This window comes from Crocodylus siamensis, chromosome 12 (assembly GCF_052110815.1).
Source record: "Crocodylus siamensis isolate JL-2025a chromosome 12, ASM5211081v1, whole genome shotgun sequence".
NCBI lineage: Eukaryota > Metazoa > Chordata > Crocodylia > Crocodylidae > Crocodylus > Crocodylus siamensis.
The window spans coordinates 13,518,715-13,545,240 of record NC_143406.1 but is presented as its reverse complement, the minus strand read 5'-3'; the positions used below and the strand labels follow the sequence as shown (position 1 = coordinate 13,545,240).

At 44.0% G+C, this 26,526-nt stretch overlaps 2 protein-coding genes across 3 annotated transcripts in view; both read right to left on the bottom strand.

The window, feature by feature from the left end:
* Positions 1–1,143: 1,143 nt before the first annotated feature.
* PLCH2 (phospholipase C eta 2) overlaps positions 1,144–26,526 on the bottom strand; it is a 362,294-nt gene continuing 336,911 nt past the window's right edge. For both annotated transcript variants that reach the window (XM_090024087.1, XM_090024086.1), the window contains 6 exons: positions 25,016–25,140; positions 22,014–22,098; positions 21,271–21,417; positions 19,871–19,950; positions 9,176–9,515; positions 1,144–4,664 (listed from right to left, as the gene is read on the bottom strand). In XM_090024087.1, the coding sequence (XP_089880213.1) occupies positions 2,914–4,664; positions 9,176–9,515; positions 19,871–19,950; positions 21,271–21,417; positions 22,014–22,098; positions 25,016–25,140 (2,528 nt within the window). In that variant the 3' untranslated portion in view covers positions 1,144–2,913. The remainder of the gene's footprint in view (positions 4,665–9,175; positions 9,516–19,870; positions 19,951–21,270; positions 21,418–22,013; positions 22,099–25,015; positions 25,141–26,526) is intronic.
* Positions 8,418–9,167, bottom strand: LOC149854658 (uncharacterized; the record flags this gene model as incomplete). The annotated part of the gene is made up of 1 exon (XM_090024648.1): positions 8,418–9,167. A coding segment is annotated over one exon (747 nt), but the record flags the coding sequence as incomplete, so codon positions are not given.

Genomic DNA, 26,526 nt, shown 5'->3' with positions numbered 1-26,526 from the left:
ATGTACTTGGGTGCCAGCTATTATTTAACTTAAACAAGAGGGCCAAATCCGAATGAACCAAAGAGTGTTAAATACAAAATCAATACACACATTTTCAAAAGTGTGTAAAATGTTAAATGCCTTGAAATGCTTCATGGCTTTGGCTTATGTTTGATGCATTAATTTAATAAAAAAGTTGCTTACTCAATTGAAAAAGAATAGGATTATGAAACTGGATTTTTAAAAAAGATTAAATATGCATTTTAAATTCCTCGCCCTTGCCTTACAGTCACCCAGCAGGGGATCTTAAAATAAACCATTAACATTCCTAAGCTGACAAGCTGTATTGGTTTCTAGTTTTATGCATTAAAACATTTCAGCTTTTCAGTCTGATGATAAATAATGTTACTGCCCAACTTGGTGTCTAGTGAATGTTAATGAAAGTAGCTTTGTGTTGGTGACAGTGTAGGACGAGTTCTGGCAGATCATGCAATCTGCCTTGCTGAGCTATACTGTCCTTCAGAAACAGTAAAGGAACTGTAAGGTCACATCAGCATGCTACCAGTCCTGGTGCCCCCAAACCCAGAGAACCTCGTCTCCAGATTGCCACCTGCAGTGCTAAGAGTTCAGCTGGAGAGGATAGTGATTTAATCTCTTTTTGAGACCAGAAAGAAAAAATACAGGATTTCATTTTAAAAGCTCCATCTGAGAAAGCCCCTGAGTTCTCCCTACCCACAAGCAGCTTGGCGAGTACTGGGACCCTATCCAAGAAAATAGTCAAAATGTTCCTGTTCCATGCAACACACACACCTTCTGCTGAGAGGTTAATAGAGAGGCTTCTACCAATGAACAATACATATGACCACAGCTGTTCTGGTGTCCAGGACCGTATGCTGGGGCAGCGGGTCAGGAATGAGGGTCACTGGGTCCAGACTAGCCATCGATGTTTACAAATGGGTCCTGGTACAAAAAGGTTGAGAACCACTGGATTAGATGGCCTTATGAGATCCCTTCTTATGATCTTACAAATCATCTGCTGAGGAAGTGAAAAATAGGAGCATGATCCCTGTTTCCATAACACAATTTTCTAGGAAATCTACAAACCCCAGAAACTTTCTCCTTTTTAATTGCAGCTAAGTAGTCCAGAAGCAGAAGGTGAAAGGTTAAATACTTTTATTTGAGTAGTGTCAGATGGTTTTACAAACAGATTTTAAAATTTTGCAATATACAGAGAAGAACCGTTACAGACAAAAAACAGAATGCCTCCAATAAAGAACTCTAGACAGACTGAAAATAAAATTAAAACTTCTGCTTTCTTTTAAAACTTATCTCATTAAACATTCTCTTCCCTCACCAATAAAATGTTCATCTATAATAAATGACATGATAATCCTGAAAATAAAAACTAAAAATAAAAAGGTAAAAAAATGAAAAACGATTTTGTTTAGCTTGGTATTTAATTCTAAATGTATTCTTCTAAAAATTTAAATATATCTTTTTAAAACATATCATTGAAAATCTTGCATGGCAGTGCAAAACAGAAACTGTATAATTCATCCCAAAGGTGCTATGTACAGCAGCATTGTTAAAATACCATGTAAAAGGGGCAGCTCTCTTTTCAAGGAAAGAGTAGCATTCATTTAGCCTCTTCTGAGCCGAACAAAGTCAATAGGTGATATTTCCTGCCTGATTTGCTAGCCCCCTCCCCATGTTAGATTCTGAAACAAGGAATGGTCACAGTTCGCATATACAGACAGATGGGTTAAGAAGTACTGTTTCTGAACAGAGTGATACTTTTATTCTTCGCAACAAAGAATGAGGCAATATGGACTTTTGCTGGAACGAACATGTTCAGCATGGATGGGGTGTGCTTCATTGGCTATATTCTTAATGCAGACAACAACTGCACAGACTATCTGGTACAGAAGACACCCCCAGAAGCCTCAGTCTCTTCAAAACTTTAAAGCACATCAGAGACTAGGTTTTAAAGCCAGGCCTCCTTTGCAGACCTGCCATTTGCAGGAGCAAGTAACTGTGGATACCATTAGCATCACCTAGATGTTTCCCTTGTAGGAAGAAATAATTAGGGACATGTGTGAAACAAAGTGACTTGCACACACTGGGTGCATCTACATGTGCAATTAATTTGAAGCAATCAACTCCTGAGCAGCTTGAGCACTGAGTAAACTACTCCAAGGCATCTACATGTGTGTCCGGGACAGCATCAATTTGAGCCAGGGTGGAGCAGTTTACGCCAGGGCCAGGGGTACGGGAAGTCATCCCTGGGAGGTGGAGGGGCTGGCTGGGGCGCAAGAGTGCTGTGTGGCTAGGTGGCAGGCAGGAGTCTGACCCCCTGCTGGCTGGGTTCGATTTACGCCAGCAGTCAGCATCTACACATGCATTTATCGCAGTTAATTATCCCGCTGGAAGATAGTACTGTCTTTGATTGTACTGTTCTTGACAGTACCATCTTACAGCAGGATTAATTAGTTTACTGTGGCCTAATAGCATCGCACGTGTAGATGGTGATGCTTTACTTCTCAGCTAATTAGTCTACCCTGAAGTTAAGTGCACGTGTAGACGTGGCCACAGATAACTGCAGATGCAAACTGGGTGTCACATAAAGGAGATTAGATTGTAGCCTTAATAACATTTAAAATAAAATACATCCCCTCTCCCCAAATTCAGGCCCTTAAAATTGTAGCTATATGTGCAAGCTTCCAAAGTCATTTGGTTCCTTGAATTTTTATGTCCAATAATTTGTGTGCTATCCACTCGAGTCACTGCCCATTCCATTCCATTCAATCTCTTCAGTTCCTTTACCTCCATAGGGGTGAGGAATCATCCTGTGCTAGAGCATTTCATATCTCTTGGTTTACTGTGTTCTGCTTGGGCAGGAATGTAAACATCAACTTTGTTCAGCACTTCCCAACATTAGAGTTTCAGCATAAAGAAGACCTCAGTGTCACTGTTAAAATCAGTTTGGTTCTTGGGTTGGGATGTAAACAGACCGGGAGAAGTGGTGTCCATACAAACCCCTTTTGCAATGCAGCAAGCTCCCTCTGGGTTTCCCCTCTCCTCAATGGGACTGCTGCTGACCTGGCTCAGGCTTTGCAGCCGCTGCCTCTCCTGAGCTTGCTTGGCCCGGTTGGCGATATACCGCACTCTGCTCTGGCTGCGAGAGGATGACCTGCGGAGGAGTCCCAGACCTTCCTCTTCCTCCTCTGACTCAATGGGCTCAAGACAGATCGGGGAGGTGATGTCATTTTCTTGTTGAAAGGCCATCAACTTCTTCAGCTGCTCCGTCAGCTCATCCTGGGGCTTAGCTGAAGGCCTCAAGCTTGAGCAGCGGCGCTGCGCCCGCATTGATCTAGTGACAAAGCTCCTGCTGATACTGCGGTACTTGCTTTCAAAAGTGCATGCAATATCATCAGAGGTGAGATCTTCAAGGCTTTTTGATTTTGCTTGGCTAGTCCCAACCCTGTCCTGGTCTTTGGACTTGAGAGAGGCTTGCTTCAGACTTTCCATGTAGAGCCTGTTCCAAGTATGCCTCCTAGGAATAGATGACAATGTGTCTTGAGGACCCCTGGCCAAAGGCCGAGGGCATATCTCATCCACCGGCAGTTGACCAGACCGCAGATTAGGATTGGATTTGCTCTTGGTCACCATTGGCATTTCACTACTGGAAGTTGTAGCAGACCGTGGACGCATACCTTTTCTCACAGCAATGGGCTCAAAGTTGTCATGCTGGGCACCTAGATCTGGAAGGCTTTTGCGAGCTAGGTTAGGGAGAGAAAGATCTATCACAGTGTCATTGGAGGACATGCTGGAGGAGGAAGACATGCTGTCCCGATGATTGCTGGAATCTAACTTGCTCCAGATCTGGTCATTTATGGTGGCATCAAAGTATACTTCTGCCGCTGGGGACAGGCTACTGGGATTTTTCATTAAGGCTGAGTGGTCTGAAATCTTGTGCCCTTCACTCTTTGATCTCTTTATTAACATATGACAGCCTGTTTGAGAAACAGGAGCCGCCAGATCCTGGGCAGCCTGGGGTTTCTGGAAAGCATCTGGAGGCAAAGTCAGCTGTGTGTTATTATTCAAGTTGCATGGTTGTGGTGGGACAGCTGTGGCACGACCCTCCTGGCTCATGGATCTGGCAATGCTGTGCACACCTGTCACCGACTGATCTATGTGGTCTTCTTGTTCCTGGCAGCGCTCAGCAGAATGGGCTGAAGCATCACTTGGTGCCAAGACCCCCCAGGTTTGTTGAGGATTTGCTGCCAAACTAGACCGATGATCTTCAGCACGACTGTATGTCCATTTCCAACTATCACCATCTCTAAAATGTTCTTCTGTATATATCCTTTCATCTACCTGGACCAACATGTTTGTGACAACTGCTCCTGGGATTATGAGCACTTGATCTTCTGCAGCCAAACCCACTCTTGGTTCTTTAGCAAGAAGAGCTCTCTCAGGCAGGTCTGATGGGCCATCTTCTTCTGATCTAGATTCAGCAGAATGATCAGACACAGACTCTTCTTCAGAATTGCTGGGGGGCATAACAGGTAGAGGGAAACAAGAACCGGCATGTTGGTTTTCGTTGGCAATGATGGGCTCTTCGGTAATAGTTTCTAAGCTGCATAAGGAGGTGACAGACCTCTGCATTGAGAATCGGCGGACATCTAGGGAAAGGGATGGAGAGAAGAAAAAAAATGCAGTGAGACTGGAGTTAATCAGATATCAGCAATGGTTATTCACTTAGAGCTGCAGAGTATCTTTTTATGCTATGTTTTTGCTATGAAAATAGCCTTTAATTGGAAACGATAGCCAGGATTTTCACAATGTACTGAGCACCCTATTTGAGTCACTCCAAATTCTTTGTCACCTTTGACAATCTTAGCAGTCATGTATTTGTAGCATATTATTTCACAGTCATATTTTATATTCAAAGAAGAGCAATTCGTGCCTGCCTTTTTAGTGATGCCTACACATTCTCCAAACCCAGATCTCTAAATGCCATCTACATGGAACATCTGAATAGTTTTATCATCTAAACTGAGACAAGCCAGCCTGAAACAAAATTGGAAGATCACTGCTCGACCAGCTGATGTGACCTGCATCAGCAGTATTTCACTCAAGAGAGGTGGTACGGGTAAAGCTGCGGAGAATAAAAGTGAAATGATTTTTTTTTAAACATTTCAGTCAATGTACCCATTTTTTTTACTCTCACCAGTATAACATTATTTTTCCAAACAAATGTGTCATTTATTTTACAAATATCACACACAAATGCATGCTTCATGAAAATAAGGGTGACAGTACACTCTTGAATAGGCACGGCAAGAGCCAGTTGTCTGAACAGACAGATGCTTGGGCTGCAGTCTTTATACTGTATATCCTAGGATACAAAACAATCATGCCAAAAAAACTGACCCCAGACCACAGTGTAAACATGCTCGAGAGCTAGCAAAGCAGCACAAAGAGTCCAGGCAACAATCTCAGGATTACAGGCAAGAGGGAAATTACAAGATGCCAGGAAACGAAAAAGGAACACAGGCAAACATAGTGCTTGAATCAGCAACACTCAGTAGACAATTACCTTTAACTTGCTTGTCCTTTCAGTTCTTAACTACAGAGACAGAGTGTGCATGTGAAATAATAGGACAGAACAGAGGAAAAATCCAGTTAATTTAGGGAAGGCAGGAGCAGATAAAAGGATAACTTAGTGGGAGGGGAGGGAAGCAGACAAAAATGTTAACACTTTTTCTTGTAGGATGCTAAGAATTTTCACCCAACCAGAGCACATAACAGACTGCATAAAATGGACTCAGACCAAGGGCTTTTGGTGTAAAGGAAGTGGGAAAGCGAAAATAAAATTAGTAATTGTTTGAGGAAATTCTGGCAGTGAAACATGAGTCAGAAAATCCCTACAACTATCACCTTACTCTTGCCATTTTGAAACTATTCAAAAAGCAGCAGTACAAATTGGGCACAAATGAGTTTTGCAGCAGACACTAGTTATCTCCAGGGCATACATGACATTATTGCAGCCTGAAACTGTACTGCTCACACAGACACTGAGACAAAAGGCAAATCATAGAAACAGGGCCCACACACAGCAACATAAGTCAGTATGAAGCACAGAAATTGCTGCCAGCCTTGGAGGCAGGCTCATGTTTTTATTCTGCATTTTTCACATTCACCTGAATTATCCCATTTCTGGGCACAAAGCACGGATGAAAGGAATCAATCCTAGGACTGGTGTGGTAGCCTAGGTACATGGAAGCAAAAAACTTAGCCCACCTCAGCTAACAGTCAGTTTTGCTGGTGCCTGTATCAGCTGTTCAGCATTCAAAAGAGCTTAATTTCCTCTTGCTCCAACCCTTTCCCTGCTCAGTAAATACTGGTCTTAAAGCTGCAATCCTACTTCCACTAAAATCAACAGCAAAATTTCCACTGACACCAGTGTTCCAGCGTCAGGGGTCAATTTCTTAGATTTCAGGACGGACGAGGGCATGAAGGACCCTTGATGCCCACGAGTTAGGAATGTAAGGGAGAATGTCCCAAATCCAGATTCTACATGGAAAACATCCACAAGGCAAAGCCTGCCGCTTACAGATCCAATGGTGCTTATCAATACCAATGTAGGCACTGCACCTTTAATATTAAAACATGTTAGCAGGGCAAAGCAGCGGAAGCTTGCATCGCTATTTCAAGTTCTTCGCCTATTTAGGACTAAAATAAAGGCTCTCTCATCTTTCTGGCACCTTTCCTCAGCATGACAATTTTGAAGAGCAATTATATTAGCCAAACATTATTGGCTTCCTTGGAGTCTAAGCAAAGTGCACTGTAGGAGGAAGCGGATGGAGAATGACTGCAGTTTATGTAAACCCAGCATTTGTCGCTAGGTCATCATCACCCAGCCCAAATGGCTCTCTTACCATTTTAAAATGTTGCAGATTCCACGCTTGAGAAGTCAGATGGATTTAATCAAATTCTGAGCGTATCATAATATTTCTTTAGCGACTTAGGCGGCTGGTGTGGGAGCTGGCACAAGCTATGGGAAACAGTTCCATATGTCGCATCCCTTGGAGCTTTTAAAAAGCCTAATGCCAAGGATCTAGACACAGGGTTCAGCAGTTGTCGTTTAAACTCAAGTCGGGAGCTGCTGATCAATTATCCAGATGTTCAGAGCAGATCATGGGTAAAAAAGTGAAAAACATAAACTTGAGGCCAGTAACACCCCTAATCTCCATGGGTAAATTGGGTCCACATCTAAAATACTGCTAAATTTTTGCTGGCAGTTTTCAATGGAGACTGAAGTCATGAGGCACCCAATTCTCAATGAGAGTTGGGGGCAACATTTTCAAAAACATCTAACTCATTTTCATAATTGTACTGCACAGTCCTATCTCTCTCAGGCTGCTTTAAAAAGCCCAGCTGTATAACTTTGAAGCAAAACAAAGGAATAATTTAAACAAAGTCTGCATTTTTGTCAACTCTTCTCCCCCACCCCCTCCCATTTGATTTGATAGAACCTAACAGTTCTTGGTAAATATGCTGAAAAGCCCCCCAATCCAACCCAAAGTCAGGTTTCTTACTAAAATGTATACCTTCCCCTCTGAGATCAAGAATCCAAACACACAGCAGTGAGATTGTCAAGACATTTTAAAAATGACTGTTTCTAGGCTTGTTGGTGCCTTTGGAGAGAATGAAAGCAAATCCCAGCCCCTCATAAAAAAGAGCATAAAAGTGCAGCCACATACACACAAGAACCAAACTTCATTTTAAATCTGTGAGCAAACTGCACTGAAATCATATGCTTACCATTAAGCCTATCCATACATTTTTGCATCAGGGACTCACAGGTTTATATATTTTAAGGCCAGAAGAGAACATCCCATTGATCAAGTCTGATCTTCCACATAACCCATGTTACAGAATTTCATCAAACAATTCTTTGACTGAGCCCAAAAACAAATAGATGAAGTAGAAAATATTGAGACAAGTGCACTGAGGTGTGGAGTGTCTTTACTGCAGTTAGTGCATGGTTGCACTCCAATCCTTCTGCAGCCTGTGAAGTCTACTGCCATACAAATACTAACAGTATGAATAGGCAACGTAGGTAACAATCTCATTTTCCCTATTCAAGCTCTAAGCAATGCTCTGGTTGGGGTCTTAAAATTTACTTAGTATCATATTGCATTCATGAATACAACAAACAATCCACAACCACAGGCTACAGGTGGCTTTGCTACTGGAAATGGTATGCTAAGGACACAAAAGACTAGTCTATACCAGGCATGGCTAGAAAATATAGAAACATTTATGCAGAAATGTTTTTCTTTCACCAAAAAAAAAAATGAATGACTATAGCAAAACAAAATGGAGGCACTGCTATGGATGGTGCTATGGGTAAGCGGAGGTAATGAGATGAGTTAAGGTGGACGGGGTGAACAAAGTCTGGTCTTACCAGTAAAGAATATAGGGGATTTACTTCGAATCTCCTCCAATTTTTGAACGAACAAGGCATTCATTTCCCTCTGCAGGGTGCCCACTTGCCTTCGGGAATTCTCAGAGCAGCACTTGGGCAATTCTGGACTTCCAAGGCTCTCTTGACTGCTGGAGTTGGAGGATATGGAGCCATTGCTGGCTGTGACCAAGTTGACAGTGCTTCCATACTTGCCACCAGACTGGCATTGCCATCTCTGCCGGGAATGAGCTTTTACCCCAAAACATTTGGATTCACCATTTTTCTTCCCTGGGGTCACAAAGGACTGAGTGCTCCTCGGTAGATCATCGGCAGTTCCAGGGCTGCTGAAAGTCTGCAAATCTGACTGAGGCCTGGGTTGGTCTTGTATACCCCAATATTTTAGTTCTAATCTCTCGTCTCCTGTTATACTGCTATACTGATCGTGGTGCAGCACATCTTTAGTGATAGGCCTGGTAGTATGGTCACTCCACTTGCATTCTAGATCAGGGCTCTCACTGGAACCAATCATGCATTTCATGCAGTTGGTTGCCATCCCGATCCTACCCGAGCCGTTGATGGCACAGCGTGCAAAGACGCTCTGTTTCTCGCTCTGGTGTTCCTGAAGACGGACCCTGTTGGACCTCCTGATGGGCTCACTGAAAGTTGCACCCCCATGAGCACGAGTTTGACTTTTACCTTTACCAGAATTATGGGCCTTACCTTTCAACCCCTTGCCATGTACTTCCCCATTGGCACCATCTCTGGGAGCCGGCAATGGAGAAGTGTTTTCCGGCTCTTGCTCAAAGCGAGGCTGTGAGGAGTCTTCCAGTTCACGGTCTTCACTGGCCCCTTCAGAGCTGTTGTCTTTGGTATCGATAGCAATCTCAGGAAAGCCCTTCTTGTTCTTCTTCTGGCTCTTGGTGGGTGCGCTGGCTGTCCGACGTAGGATGTGGCTGCTAAAGGAGTGTTTGCGATGGAGCTGACCAGCAGCATGACTGTCTAGAGAGGCCTGCTTTGGATTTCTGAGAAATAGGCCTTTTAAGCCCAGAGCTTGCTTGACCTGGAAAATAAAAGAAGCCCCCATAACAGAAGATGCATGTCTGGTCACTGGTATGCAAAACTCAAGGTGAAGTGCAAAGAAAACAACCACACGCACACATATGCACGCACACACATCTGGCATCCTATCAGATTGCCACCACCCAGTGTCAGAGCTAGCTGGAAAAAGGGGAGGGGATAAAAAAATGAAAAAACTCCAAATATTTCCATGCAAAATGTCACAGCTGTTTTCTACTGGCATTTTTGAGGCTGAATTTTCCAAACAGTTTTATTCTTATATTAATGATCCATGCTTTTACTTTAGCCTTAACCTTGTGTTTATCCTAAGTATCTACCTACAGGGAAAGCTACAGGGGTTAGATTTTTTTAAAAAGGAAAAAATAATCACTAAATAAGGGCTTCATTCTGGAAGATCCAGAATGCTCCAATACTCACTGCAAGAAAAGATGGCTAAGGTACTCAAAAAACTCAAAACCTTACAGGCTTAGGACTCCCAAAGAGGAATTTCAGTTTTTTTCAGTACTAGCAATTGCTTTGTTATCTCCACTGCTGTGTAAGACAGAAGGTTTATTATCTAATGTGATCCAAAATAAGTGATTCATTCCCAATAGGCTCACTCTAATGATGCAGAGCAGAAACCAGGGGCAGGAGGAAAAATCAACTCACCACTGGAATCCAGGGTTAATTGGAGACTTACAGATTTGTTGTAAAGTTAGTTCTCTCCTTTAAAAAAATAAGACTTCTTAAAAAAAACAAACACATATGGACTATTTAAACAAACCCTGAAGGGGGAGCGCTGATGTTTAAAAAAACCCTCATTGAAAATACTGGTTAGTTACGCCAAATTTACACTTTAAAAAAAATTACAGAAACTTTGAGTGTCTCTGGTTCGTAAAACAGATTCTGGAGCCCCAGAGTGACAGCACTCAATCTGGCAGTACCATAACATTGATAATGCTGCCGACAACTTCCTAAGGGACTGATAATCGTGCTATTAGGGTCTGATCCAGCTGCTATTTAAATCTACAAGAATTTTTTCCAGTGATTCCAGTGGGAGGTGGATCAGGACCTTAGTTAAGAAACCTGTTCTTTGAAGTGTGACACAATCTAGGTACAGCCCTTCCATGTTGCACGGCTGTATGCCTTTAACACCTCCCTGCTTCCTGAATGCAAAAACTCTGAAGGACTGGGAGGAGACTGTGTGTCCAGCAGCTTCAGTTCTTTCATTGTAGTGTTTTATGCATCTCACTTATTCAGACTCTTCATTGCTTTGTCTTGCAATCAGACCATGCATCTGTAGCTAGTTCTGTTATGGAATAGGAGGAGGGGGCTAAGAGTCTGCAAGAAGAGTCTCTCAGGATGTTTATACACATGCTCTGAGAGTGGCAGGGGGTGCTTTAATTAGAGCGGCTCCGAGAGCCACTCTAATTAAAGGGCCTGGAGCGTCACGTGTATATCAGCGTCCCCGTGCTTAAAAATGGTGGCAGGGGCACTTTAACTAAAGCTTGTTGAATGAGCTTCAGTTAAAGTGCCCCCGCTGCCATTTTTCAGTGGGGGGATGTTGATACACATGATGCTGGAGTCTGCTTGAGTACAGTAATTACCATGCTCCAGCAGACTCGATTAACTGAGTCTGCTCCGACATGCTGTAATTACAGTATGTCAGAGCAGCTTTGCTGCATGTGTATAGGCACCCTCAGGGCTGCACACATCAGCTTTGAAGTCTATAAACTCTACTGCATGTTTGGAAGTTAGCAGTACCTTGGCCAGTATATTAAAGCTTCCCCCCAGCCGCCAGTACTTCAGGCAAAGCCCTCACCTACCTCTGTGAAGACAGCACAGATTTTGTTCTAGCAAAACCATCTCACATCTCTTTCCTTTCACCTTTATCCTGGGTCACACTTCCTTGGCCTATGGCTCTACTCTATTCCCCTTATGCCAGGTGCCACCAAGAGAGGTACAAAGTCAGAAGAGACTGCCATGCCACTTTGCAGTCAGTGACAGGCCACACAATGGCACCGAGCACCACAACTAGCTACCAAAGTGTCACTGTGTAGTTAACTGATTTAGGAGAAAACTAACTTGCATCTGGTATGTATTAAGAGCATTTGTATGGGGAGTTAGTGGGGAATAGCTACATTAAATTCAGCTCACTGTGCACTCACCTCCCCACGTAGATGAGCCCTATTTGTATGTACAGCTCTACATCTAACGGTAGATTAGGTAGAGCAGATCACCTCGATCTAGGTTTGGGATTGTAGGTCCTACTGTAATGTAAGTTCTATATATATATATATATATATATTTTACTGTCAGTTAAAAAGGGGTCCTGGTAACTATGGGCCTGGCTGAAACTAAATTTGACTGCAAAAACTAATATCCCTTTTTATTTGTGCAGGTTTTTTACATCATTTCAAAATGATGTGTTTGCTTAGGGAGGATGTCAAATTCTACCAGGTCAGAATTCTTCCGTCACTCTTGGGGACAGCAACTCTCACCCACACTTTGCATAGGAGCAACAGACCACAAGATGGCCAGCATCCAGAGCAGAAGGCTCCATGGTGAGTGGCACACCATAAACACTACAGAAGTTGGGGCAATTTAAAATCTATGCTTTAAGATCACTCTAAATTTAATCACCCTGAACACAGGGGAGATTTCAGTTTTTACAGCAAGGCTTCTTCAAGTAAAAGGAGACATCCAGATTGAAAAAAATACAAGAAAAAAAATAACCTTGTCATTCAAACTGATGTTTACATTTCTTGTGTAACCACAGGGAAATCTGAAATGCATGTCAAACACTTTGTTTTGTGTTGTGATAGGAAGATGACTGTCCTGAGTGCCACAGTAATTGTTTACATGGAAAAGAGATCCAGGCCCAGGTGACAGAACTACTCCCATCTCCACCCATGGGATTCAGTTTATATCATTTCCTACTATACAACCCTGTTATCCAATGTCACCCGTATACGTTTTCATAATTGGAAAAAAACATCATAAACAAGCAAAGTCAGTCAGGACCATAATACATACATTTCGGTGCTTGCCCAAGCATTAAATGCAGGTAATTGCTGCTTGTGACTTTCCCCACCCTCAGGCAGATGATTTACATCTCAGTGAAGTTTGCAAAGTCTCAGCATTCCTGTTAACATTCCAGGTGTACTTGCCAACTTTTTAGGTAAGAAGCTGATGCATAAGGAAGGGGTCCTTTGGCTTTTGGCTCTGCACTTGGAGCCCGTTGCACATAGCTTTCTTAAAACAGAGCAAAGAGACAATTCCCCATTCATAAGGGTCTCTCTGTCATGTCTGTAGTTTGATCAGACTCCCCTTTGGCAGTACGGTGACTTCCCTCCACTATTCTGAGTGTAAGGAGCGAGTACATATATTCTCTTGAAGGCTCACAAGCCAGTGCTTGAAATTTATAACAGCAGGCACAACTGCTCATTTCAGTGCTGACACTAGCTGGGCCTTTGCAGCTTGTAGTTACTTTGATTCCTTTACCCTGTGATGTCACAGATGTGGTCATACTTCTTCAGTGCCAGCTGGAGTCATAGGAAAGACCAGTTTAGAGTGGTTTGCTTTCCTTCCCCAGACCATAGGGCCAGATTTTCCAGTATGCTCAGGCAATTCCAGCTTTTGCATCACAGCTACAGCAGCTGTACCAACCAGGTAGGCTGGGTTATAAAGCTGTTTTTGGGTTACTGGAGTGCCCAAATTCCTCTGAATCAGTCTCACAAAAACCTACACGTCCTTATCATGGTCCTGATCCAAAGCACACTGAAGTCAGTGGAAGTCTCTCAAATTCTATGGCTATTGGGTCATTCTGAGACATAAGAAGAGTGAGTATGTTTGAATGTAAAAAAATAATGACAAGGAAGAGGAGGAAACCTGCCTATGAAATATTTAGAGAGAGTTCAGGAAAGAGGACAGGAACCAGTTCTTCCCAATTCTTCCTAATGAGGGCAGTGCTAATGCTACAGGGTACAGAAAGTTTGTTAATATTGTTAAACTCTCTATAGACTGTCAGGGCAATGCAAAAGGATGCTAGGAGCAGTACGGAGTCATTTGCACTGGGGAGATCCAAGGCTAGGGTTAACATTTTTGGCTGAGCTACTACCTCTGGTAGTAACCAATGTGTAGGAGATATCGCACCAGCCAAAATATGAAGCATCTTAGCAGAATCCAATTGAGGAAAGTTGGCAAGTGCACAGATTTACTACTGTAAAATGATAACTAGACCCCACTATCAGATACTTGCAAAATTCAGAAAAATCTCCCACACACACATACACAAGTAACCCCAATAAAAACAAAAGAAATAATTCCACTGATGAAATGGGTGATGTGCAGTGAAGGGGCCCAGGTATCATTCTAGCTTATCTGGTGCATCTCTGTTAGACTAGCCATTAATGCTTGAATCAAAGTCACGATTCAAGAACCCAAATCCAGCACAAATTTGGTTTTTAAAAAGGGTAAAAACAAGAGCCATTTAGAAGAAGATCCAGAATATCTGCTTTCAGCTTCAGTTCTAACTTTTGCAACCAGGGATGAAGATTTTTCTCTCCAAAGCGGACCTACAGTAATCAGCACCTGAGGTTTTCCCCCAAACTTAGCAAACTCATTAGTGCTCACTGCTCTAGTATAGTTCAAGGAAGTGTTTTGGGCTTTTTTCATACATGAGAGAAAAGCTAGCAAGCGAGCAGGAAAAAGAAGGAGGAAAATAAAAAGGAAGAGAAAGATCTTTATCCTGGATCTGCTTCGTAAATGGAGGAATCTCTGGCTGATCGATGACCCGACAAAACTGACCAAGATGTCACAATCCATGTTATGAGTTGAATATTTTCAAAATGCTAATAAGAAAACACCAATGCTAATGAGGTCACTGGTTAGACGCATGCAGGTGTCTGGCGGTGCTCACTACACCTTCCTGAGACAGGAGGGGGTACCTTCAAGGCTTCTAAAAATGCTCTGCTTCTAAAAGTAGACTTTTTTTGACATAGAGAAGTCCACTGAAATCACAAACAGACAGAGTAAAGGCAAGTAAGACACAAAACAACAGTGAGGGAGGATCTCAGAGATATGCACATCTAGAAAAACAAGTGAAATTCCACAATACATGCATAGACTACAGAAGAGACAGAAACAAGGCAAAGCATCTCTAAGAGACAGGTTCTAAGTAAACTAGAAGTGGTGGCATAAAAGTCTGAGGTCCTGCTTTTGCAACTCTGAGTTACTAAGGAAGCTGAAATTTCTGAGCTTAGGAGAATAATAGGCAATGCCAATATCTGTGCTGGAGCAGCTGGGTCAATAAGGATGGACAAAAGCCGAGACAGTCATTCCCTACCCAGGCTTATGGAGGAAGCATCATTCATGGTTCTGGTTTGACGCAGTGAGCGCGTGAAAATTGCTTTGCTTGTTCCAGTAATATAAACCAGTTACGGAGCCCTCCAAATTAACCCACTGAAGGGAATTCACACATTCACCTGCCAGGGAGCAGCCCTAGATATTTTCCCAAATTCAGAAAAAAAGTATATTTTCAAATAGAATTGATTGGAAAATTGGGGGGGGGGGTGGTATCTGTTAGATGTTGTTGTTTGTCTGAGAATACTCCCTATTTTGGGAGGAAAATAAATAACAACCACCAATGAGCATTTTCAACCAAGTCTATTTAAAAGTGTTTCATTATATGCCTCCAATTTTGTTCTTGCATACAATCCTGGGGCCATGTAATTGCACAGATATCTGCGTGCTGTCCAGATGCCCACCCAATGCCGATGCCTGTGGAATTCCACTTGCACTGTAAATCCAGGAACAAACAGAGGGGAAGAGTCAGAGCCTTTTCTAAAATACTAAATCAACCTCTTTGCAATTTAAAGGTTCTCCCATCAGTTTACATAAAACAGCACCGCTTCACTATGTCAATGGCCCAGAAACCCTGTGAGGGTAAGCTGGTATAAGACCACCAGAGCCAGTGAAGCTGCACTGATTTATACCACCTCATGATTTACCCCAAGTCTAAGCATAAGGAACCAAATCCCCAAACAGAATGTATGGAACAGAGCAATAGCATTAAGAGACTACAGTACAGAAGACTTCACCCACTACTGTCTGCACAGCAAATGATACAGGCAGATCCTAGCACAAGTTCAAGCCCAAGCTCAAAGGGCTGGCATTCATAAGGAGGCTGCAGTTGCCTTAGTGACTCTAGTCTTTAAAATGAGCTTGGAACTAATGCCAGGAGTCAGGGTCTATCATTCTTGCTCTCACCAAGTTGAATCTTTTTCTACCCACAGCCCTTACTGGTTTCCGTGGGACTGCATAAACAGGAAGGTGCTACAGAACTAAGGACGGCAAAAAGCAATCCAAAGACACAAGTATGGGGCGGGGTTGTGCAAGGGGCTCACGCTGTTTAGTAGTAGAGTATTTGGAAGTGGAAGTGACCATGGGCTCATTATCAAGCTGTGCCATAGTGAGGTTAGAACACAGTATTAGCATATTAATTGCAGCAAAGCTAAACAGGTTGCAGTGGTAATGAGAAGCAACAAGCAGTGTGTAATAGACTGAAGACATGAAAAGGAAATAAAGCAATCAGAAAACGAATCAGTTCAGTTAATTGGAAGCCAGGAGATAAAGACAGGGATGAGACAGCATGATACAACAGGGGTCTTCTGATGTGCATAAGGATAAGCTACTTGCTTAAGACAGTGTTCTGAGAAAGTCCAACAACCCCAAAATTGCTGTCAAGGTTTAAGTGGTATGTGTCATCCTGCTGCAAATTAAAACTACCCATCAGCAAGTTACTCAAGTGGAAACCAAGAGCAGTGAGTATTTATGAGATAGTGACCGAGGAGGCATTAAAAGGGAGAAAACACTTTCAAGGAAGGGAGGATGAATTCAGACATAAGAAAATGTTTCATAGGAGCAGTCAACCCAAAAGGCAGCTGAGGTGAGCGGTAACTTCCACAAAGATGAGGAATGGTTCCAGTGTTGGACATCTTACTGTCTTGGAGTAAGGCGCTAGGCTGCACTGAGTGGAGGCAGTTAAACTTGATCTGTAGGTGATCAGGGCTAGAGAACCATCTTGTGTGCATTGAAGAATCAGGACAACAGAATACAAAACCAGCAAGCATGTGCTAGTCCATCAGCAGAAAGTGCCCAAGATAGGACTGGATGCATGAGAGGTGGAAAGGAGCCTCTTGGAAAGAAGCTTCACTGGAACTGAAAGGCTTTCTTCATCTTCTCGCTGCTCCCCCTTCGCTCCCTCTGCTCCTGGAAGGTGGGTGGGCAAAATGGGTTCTTCTCTCCCCTCTTTCCTTGTGGCTGTTGCCATGCAACACTTGCACTTGAAGTAGCCTTTCCCCTCAAGTAATTGGCAATAGGATTAGACAGTGCCTGGCTTCCCCTTGGCTCCCTCTGAACTGAGACAAAGCCTTTATTGTTTATTTCAGTCTTTCTGTTGCTCTAATTAGACTCTCCTCTCTGTTTCCCCTGCATTTAATTAGGACCATATAATAAAATCAGCACATTTAAGAAGAGTTTCTTTAAAAAATGAAAAGAAGAAAAGTTGAAAACTTCTCCCCACTGAGGCTGGGATTTCACCCAATTGCAGGGGAGCCTCTTCAATGACTGCTGGAAAGCTAGAAGGGCCAAGGGAACTCCAAGGGACACAAGGTCTTTTGCCTGCCTCGCTACACATGCAAAACCCAGAGCTTATTGGTGTTGTAGGCTCTCCTCCTCTTTGTGTGGCAGCCCTGCAACTTTGTTTTTACTTTTGGTACCTACTAATGGACAGAATCCAGCATGTCCCTTTTTTGTGCTGGTGTAGAAATGGGCAAGTGCAAAGTGGATCCCACAAAGACAGAGTGAGTGAGGAGGTAACAGGAACTGAAGAGTCCCTCCCCCAATCACTGGGCACCACTGATAAAAATCCCAATGCTCCCAAACCCACTAGTAAAAATTAAAATTGAAGGTGCCCCCTTTTCTCTCTCTGCCTTTAACAAATGAACCTGCCCTCAACCTTTCTAGAGTTTGCCATAATTAAGTACTATCTTGTGCCTGGAAGGGACAGGATTTAAATGCTATATGTTACTACTGTAATACATGAAGCTCTCTGCAGTTCAGCATTGGCCTGTCTGATACAGTCCATAGCACTGGGAACTGTTTGGCCGTCTCTGCTCCAGCTTTGGGATGGAGCAAAGGTAACGGCAGCTGTTAGTCTGTCTTTTGGAGGAAGGGGGGAAGTAAGGGAAGTCAAAGGGGCTGGGAAAGGCCAATTCTGCTGGTGGTGAGCAGCTGCTAAATGGGCTTCTGAATGTGGCAGACATCCACCCAAAAATAGATCAAGCAGAAGAAGCCCATTCACGCTTTCTCTAAGCAGGGTGCAGGTTGGTGGAGTGTTTCCCCAGACAAAGTACCAGATGAGGCCATGACCCCAAACCATGCCCATTCAAGCTTCAGTGGAGATGCTAATTTCATAAGTGCCTCAAATTGCTTAAAGGAGCTGGATGGTTCCCTACCCATCCTTGATTCTAGCAGGGTGGGAGCAGGAAACCAGGGCAGAATCATCCCCGGCATAATTACTATTCTCAGTCTGCCATTTAGTTCCCTGAGTTTCTAGAAATTGGGATTCATTGGACTTTTACCCTATCTGGATGTTCCCAAACTTTGTACACGACAGGAGCACGTAACACTGACTGGGGCTTCTCAGCTGTGATCAATCCTATTCTTCAGCAGCAGCCACCTCTCTGTCACTCACGGCATTAAACTCTCCCGCTCCTCAGAGCTATGCTCATTCTGGAGAAAAATGCAGCAGACCAGGCTCCCAGAAATGTCAGGTGGAAACTGTACCTGCCAGAAGGTGATTAGTTTAGGCACTGAATACAAACATACAGACACAGCCAGGAACTCCTCTCCTTCTAGTAGCTTTTGCTGAAATACCTAGCAGGACACCACTCCTTCCATGCTCTGAAGTGCACTTTTGCCCAGAGTTGTCCCAACTCCTTTTCCAGTTCCACTATTTTAGAAGATAGCTTAAAAAGCACCATAACCAGATACAATTTTTTTGCCCTAGGATGAGCAGCAGCATTTTGGAACTATCTCAGCTCTCCCAGGCTGCTCAATGCTGCTTCCCACTGGTAAAAGCTTGTATTGCACCCTGATGCTGCAGGACACTTGTTTTCTGACACAAACCAACGTTGAGATATTCAAAGCATGGAAAGGGATTCAACTACACACCTGACATTAAAATGAACGGGAGATATGGCACTGAAGAGATATGTCAACTCAACTATACACTGGGGAAGTGAGAAGCTGCAGCTTTACATTCAACTTGGGAACTGCTCACATGAAACTGGAACATGGATTCAAGACAATTGTACTCTGCCTTCGTGTGAAGCAAGCTAGCAACTGGGCATGTGTCCAAGAGATGTCAAGGGAGTACTGAGTGCCAGAAATGCTTAGGGAAAACCCCAGCTATCTCTGCACTAAAGCAGACCCAAAATAAAGGTGCAGAAGTGGGGGCAGGTCTCCAAGCTGGTAATTCATTAACGGCATGTTTAAAATCCACCAGCCTCACAGAGAGAGAGCATTTGCAGAATAAACTCTACAGCCAGAAAACACCCAGTGGTTCAGAGCTACCTTCCTCTTCTCAAGGAATGAGAACCTAATATGCTAGAGTGACCCATATATGCTTATCTAAATTCCCAAATGTTGAAATACTATATCCTCCAAGCATCAGGTTGCTATTCCATTTTGGACACTCACCAGAGAATGCAACACATTCTCTCTGGGCTTAAAGGCTGCCTTCTCTTTTGTTTCCTACACAGCTGGGAGGCACACTCAGGTGCTTGGGGGACCTATTCAGTGAGAAGGCAGCTCTCCCGTTTGTTCTGCCATGTCTGGCAGCATTGACACTTGGTGCCAAGGTCACATCTCAAGCAAATCCCCAGTGACAACAAAAGGCTGAACTACACAGCTGGTAACACTGCAGTACAGTTACTCCAGCTCTACATCTGGACAAATTCCACTCGCAGTAAGTGCTACGTAAGAACAGAGTCAGAATTTGGCCCTAAGGAGTCACAGGGAGGAGAAACTGCCTAGAACAAAAGCACTGCATGAGGGATATAATATGCTGCTCATGCAAGGCAGAAAGTTCCTTGTTGACCGGCTATGCCACCAGTTTATGCCGTGCGTGTTGAGGAAGAACGTAGGCTTCTGTACAACTCTGAGATGCAGTTGTTTTGTTTCCAAAAACATATTAGCTTCGATCCCCAACCCCGGGCTCTCCGTGCATGGTACAGACCCCTGCTGGCATAGTTACAAATGCAGGCCACATCACGTTAGGCTGAAGGCACTCACCTTACCGCAGATGTCATTAATAGCTACATGAACAAAGATGGATGCTTCTTCTATACCTTCCAGGTACACGTGCCGATAGCCTGAAACAGAGAGAGTGGAGCTAATGGGGAGGAGAGAGAAGTGACAGAGGGAACTGCTGGAGACTTTCCATTTGCAACTAGGAAAGAAAAAACAAGCTTTCTCTCAGCTCCTCCAGCTGCTAAGTGCTCAGACTTGTTCATCACTTCACCACACTCAATCTGTCTAAGAGTCATGCCATTTTACAAAGTTAACCAACATTTCCCCTTGTCTCTTTCTTATTATAGAAAAGAAATCTACACCCTATTCTTCCCACTGTCCATTATTGCTGCTGTCAATTCTGTGACTTAGAATTGATTAGTTTCTCTCACGGGGACCCAGGGCCCATTATTAACACTGAAATAGACATTACAATCTGTTTTTTTACTCAGATGGGTTTTTTCTTTTTTAAATAAAACTTTCATTTCCTCTGTTTTGAAGGAAAGAAAAAAAAACCATGCACACACAGCGTGCTTTTATATGAAATAGAATTGCACAAAAAGCAGGAAATGGACAGGAAAAAAATAAAGAGTTTAAAAAAAACCCCCTGGACCTCACTAACAAAACAACTGGCTGCCTACTTTACATTCAACTATTACTGATGATAATTGTAGCCACTGGTGAACTGCCAGAAAACATGAGACCAAATAAGACTCCAACTTCTTTTAGGAAGGTTTTTGAAGTTTGCCCCACTGACTACAAAATCACTGCGTCTCATTTGATGTGTTAAAACCAGGCAGGTGCCAATTAATAATAATGCACTGAAGGGGGGAAAAAGCAGCATAAAGGGACAAGAAAGAAGCAATTCTGCACTGTAGTCTTTCCAGTCCTGCATGCTTTGCCATGGCACATTAATTTCCTGCTGGTCTTTTGCAGATCTACCCAATAGCATTTTTAACACCTCAAAGTGCTCATTAATTAAACTGCATAATGTGCATGTGATGTGGCAAGTATCATTACCGCCATGCTGCAAGGAGAGAAGTGAGGCCCCAGGCCCCATGTTTGCAGAAGAGCTCAACAGCAGATTCCATTTAGGTACCTGCCTGAGAAGTTGGTTTGTTAAGGGGACCAGTGAGGCATCAAGTACTTTTGAAAATCTGGCCTCAGGTCAGATGATTTGATCATTGTCACATAATATTTAGTGACATACCTGGCTAGAGGACCCAGGAGTCTAGAGTCCCCATCTTCTGCTCTACCCACTAGATCACCTTGACTCCCTGATACAGTTGTTTATATGCATGGACACACCCAAGAGACGTTGTAAAATTGTCTGAATAAAGGCATTTTGTTGACTGAAGCAGCCAATGCACCTGGCATTTCACCACCAGAGACTACTGGCTTACCTGGCATCATGCTTTTAAAAGCTATCGTCCTCTGTCCAATAAAATCCCGTCCAATTGGATCGTGATCCCACACCAGGAACCGAACAAGTGTAATCTCTGGCATGTGTACCATGAATACCAGAGTCTCCTCCCACATTGGATTGAAACCTGGGAATGACAGAATCAGCTCTTAATGTCTGATAACCTGTTGTGGAGACCTTTTCAGAAGGATTAAGTATTGTTCTGTGCCTGTGATGCTCACACAGCAATGATCAATCTAGGTAACTTTCCCCTAAGGACTCTATACTGTGTTCTTGGCACATCCAGAACTCCCAGGAACTTCAATAGAAGCTGTGAGAGAAATGTGAGATGTGGCACTCCTATACATATTTCTATCTTCTTCAGAAGCCTACATACTGGCAGAGCTAAGAGGAACCCTAGAAAGCTGCTGGTGTCCAGTCCTCTGTTCTGATCCCTTTCGGGTTTGAATATTCTCCAAATAATGACGGCATCAGGAAGTAGAGCAGAAATTGCCCCAAGATCCTCACCACACCACATTTCCTCACTAAGGCTATTCTTCATTGATGCACTAACATAAGAACATGATTAAGCACCACCCAAAGTAGATGATTTGCTTAAATGAGCCCCACGTTTGGCAGGTTTTGCCTTGATATGAGGTTACACCTAGAAATGACCCTTTCAAGCTTCTTCCAGCTTGAGCATGTTCCAGATGGCTGTGGGGAAACCACAAAACAAGGGATTACCATTGTCATCAACTACTCTGGTTTGTTCTTTGTAGCAGTCCACTGGTAACCCTATGATCTCCACTTCTACAAATGGATCTATGATCTGCAAAAAAGAAAGGAAACAAAATATGAGACAGAAACCAAAGAAGCTGCGGTCTGCAACCTAATCCATCATGGTGTCTGTCTTCATTTGCCCATATATCCTGATCAACAGTAGTGGTTTGCTGATCACTGAATACAGAAAGTATACTCTCAGACAATACATTCTCAGGAGAAGAGAAGAGTTTTCCAGGTTACTGTTGTCCAAAAAACTAACACAACTGAAAATGAACTATCTTAAATCTGGGACCAACAAAGTTAGGATGACAAGAAGAAGATGACAGACAGTGGCTAGATTAATAATTGTATGCTAGCTTTCTGGTGTTCTGCAGAAAACAAATCTTTGCTGCAGACCAGACTATAAACTCACAGGATACTTTGCTACTAAGAAAAACACAAGTCTTTTTTCCTCTTTTTGTTAGTGCTTTTAAGACATTTCAATTTTCAACACAAATGGCTGCTCAATGCATCAGTGAACCATTTTATCTTGTCCCCATAGCTCTACTCTTCAACAGGCTTTGCAGCAGGAACTCTCTTCTTGTAATGTGCATTGTTCTCAGCACAACAAGGCTCCAGTTTTGGACTGGGAGTTAAGGTAATATAGCACAATACAAATAAAACGCATGGTAGGATTTTCATATCCCACTGGCTTTTGGCAGTACTTGTGCTTCTTGGAATATGTCTGTGCTGGACACTGTGGTGTAGTTTAGAGATACCTGAGGTAGCTTGGTAACACAGATCTACATGAAGACTAAGCTACCTTGGTTCTCAGGATAAAATGAATTCCAGCCTGATGCCTCTGCCACAGGCAAGCCTTCATCTTTTGGATCGCAGGCAGTCACAGGCATCTTAATGCTAGAAAGGAGACAAGAAAGATGGAACGAGACTGCAAGCCCACATCTGGATGCTTAGATGGATTCAGTGCAGCCTTTCTGTGCCCTTGAGACAGATACTTGCATGCTCCAGTTTAGTGGACAAGACCTTTAGGAAGAGTATTTCAAAGTCGTTGCAAACTCTGTATCAGGTCCAAGCATTTCAGACCCACTCAGCCGGCTTCAGCTCTACTGCTAACCGGCAAAGGCTTGAGGGGAATTCTAACTCGAGCTCGGTCGGCTACCCTCTTCTAGTACTGAACAGTAGGCCTATGCGAGTTGACAGTGCTCCGATCCGGCTTTGGATCCAGCTGCGTCAGATGGCTGCGATCTGATCTGGAGCTCCGGACTGGGTTTCTGCCTCGATCTGACTGAAACGGCTCCAAAGCTTTAGAGCCGCCTCAGAGATCTGGCCATAGGGTATAATGGGGAATCAATGAAATACCTATAACGTTGTTGTTTTCTGTCCAATGTGAATGAACCTTGCAGGGATGGTAGCCTCTGCTGAGAGCATGAAACCTGCTAAGTTTCAAGAAGATCGGTGCAGGGGTTTGGGGGGAACTGCACCTCAAGCTGTGGACAAGCAAAACTCATGCCATGGGTGACCCTGCGTGTGTTAAGGCGCAGCGGGGTGACAGCTGCAGGGATGGTAGCCCCTGCTGAGGCCACGACACCTGACAACTGTGGAGGAGATCAGTCCGGGTGGTTCTGGGGCCCTGCACCGCTAGCTGCTGACAGACAAAACTCATGCCAAGACTGTCTGTCCTGGGCCAGTTGACAGGCTGCATTGAGTGTTTCCTCTCCTTAGCCTAGTTTTGTAGGTGCTAATTGATGCTCGTTAAGTCATTATGTGGTAGCTAGGTTCCTTGGTGTCTCTCCTCCCCTGCCCAAGACAGACACAATCAGTCCCACAGCACCCAAAGCACCAGTTTTGCTTGTCCACAGCTTGTGGGGCAGTTCCCCTCAAACTCCTGCACTGACTTCCTTGAAACTTGGCAGGCTTTGTGGCCACAGTAAGAGCTTCCACCCCTGCAGTTTTGACCGCCCTGTGTTATAACACATAGACGTGACAGGAGTTTTGCTTTCAAGAATTTGGGGTACCGTTCCCCCCAAACCCCTGCATCGATCCTCTTGAAACTTGGCAGGCTGCATGCTCTCTGCAGAGTCTACCAGCCCTGAAGATTTCATCCAAATCGGACACAAAACAACTAAGTTGTAGATATTTTATTGTTTCCCCATTATACGCTATGGCTGGATCTCCAAGGCGGCTCTCAAGTGCTTCGGGAAGCCAAACGAGGCAGCGCTTCGACCCGGATGTGCTGCTTCAGCCCCCAAAGCATCCGAAGCTTCTCCAGACCTGAAGCTCTGTCCGAAGCCTCGCACAGCCCTACTGAACAGTCACACTGGGGATGCTGCACAATAACACAGACCAGTACAAGAAATAAACCCCTGGCCAAGGCTGTCAAGAGGCTGCATGATTTTGGCTCATTTTAGGCCAGCTGATATTTCCTCAACTGAAGTTGCTAGAAGCTTTATAAAAACAAAATAAACCACTGCAAAACCACATGATAGAAGCAAAACCAAAGAGGGAAAGAGAAGTCACAATACTCTGTGGTAAAGGGGGGACTGGGAGCAGTATTCATACAAGCAGAGGGCAAGAGAGGTACTCAAGTAGCTCCATTTGTCTTGGCTGACAAGCTCAGCAGTTTTATGTACTTTCAGAAAAGCTCTGGGCTTTGCTTGGCTCTGTCTGGAAGTTTCAGAGCATTGCTGTGAATAGGGACCCATCACGATGATTGAGCATCTTGGCCTTCCCAGTACATCCTGGAGGCACTATATTGACAATAAGGCAAACTAGCTCCACAGTGCTCAGGAGAGAGGAAAAGCACCTGGTGCTCTTGGAAACTCAGGGGCTGCCTAATCTATTTGTCAGAAAGTTCAGTTTCTCCCCAAGGAAAGAACTGCAGAACGTCAGGACCCTCAGGCTCACCTCTGTCAGTCTGCAAACACACACACACACAAGCACCAGATCAGTCCTCAGACCCATACCTCTCCTCTGTCTCCCAGCATGGAGTCCCGTGGCTTTGGGAGCTGTTGCCCACTGATAATCCTCAACACAAGCTGCTTCTTCAGCTGACCAGGTAGTGGGTCCTCAGAATTTGGATTAAAGACACCTGGGAGGCCAAGAATCCATACAATATTAAGGAGGACAGTGGCAGAAGCAAACCAGGCACCTAGTGACTTGGTTCTTGAAGCCTCCTCAGGGCTTATTTTGCTCTAAAAACAGAAATCCAGTTTCCAACCAATCCCCTCATGCATCTCTACAGATACAACACCAAAATACTGTAATGGCAGCCATCAAATCCTTTGCAGTTTTGCTGTCACAATCAGGCAGCACTACTAGTACAGCAAGGACCATGGTACTATTAACGCTTCCAAAGGTAACTCTAGAAATCTTAGTTGCAAACACTGCATGTTGCCAAATTAACCACAAGGAAGCAATGTACGGAGCTGGTAGGACTGAGAGAGGGGGATGAAACTTGGATATGAACACCTGCAGTTTCCAGGTCCAGATTTGAATTTTATGGCCATCTCCCATCTCTCTAAATTGCTTTTTACACCACACATGAGGACCTGAGGTGAAATTATTTGCAATACAATGAAAGCCCCAAATACCTAAGATGCTAGAAGGCGTTCCACTGCATCAGTCTGTATGTATACTAGGACACAAAGAAGATGAATCAACTGGCTGTAAGCTGGAGTTAAAGTCACTGAGTCACTAGGCATTTTGAAGCCCAGATTAAACAGGGCATAGTGGTGGACTGACTATAGTAAACAGTGGAAGGGGAAGGGATGTGCAAGAAGAAAGGCATGATAATAAATTCAATTTACTCCAAGTCCAGAGGTTTGCAGCTGTCCAAACAATGAAGCATTGTGCAAATTGTTTACACAAAACAACCTAAACCCCAAAATGGCATTTAAACCCTGAGCCCAAGGCTACATTATCTGTTACATCCAGGAGAGCAGATAAAGCAAGGGTGGGTATTTATTTTGGCTGGAGGGCCACTTAATGCATTTTGGTGTCCTCTTGAGGGTCACACTTCTCTCTTTGCCCCATCCCCATGCCATCCAGAACTGTAGCATGTCCCAATTCTCACCCCGCCCAGAACCTGCTGGCCGTGTCCGCAGCTTATGCCAGGACCTGCCAGGTAGAAGCTGCCCCTGGTGGTTGCTAACATCAGCTGTAGACGTGGCCGGCAGTTTCCAGGTGAGGGTCAGGGCATCTGCTCATGCCCCAGCTGACTGTTTCATTAGCACTGGGTTGAAGCGGTGTCACCTGCCCACCTGGCACAGCACAAACAGCCTTGCCTATCCAGCACCATGCAGTGGCCAGAGACAAAGCCCTTGGGTGCCCACAGGGCATCTGCCAATGTCCACAGCTGATGCCGCCTCATTAGCATTGAGTGGAAGCAGTATTGCCTACTCAGCCGGCACAGTAGAAACATCCCCACCTGGAGGGCTAGAAACAGCCCCATCCAAAGCAGCTATAGCCAGAGCCC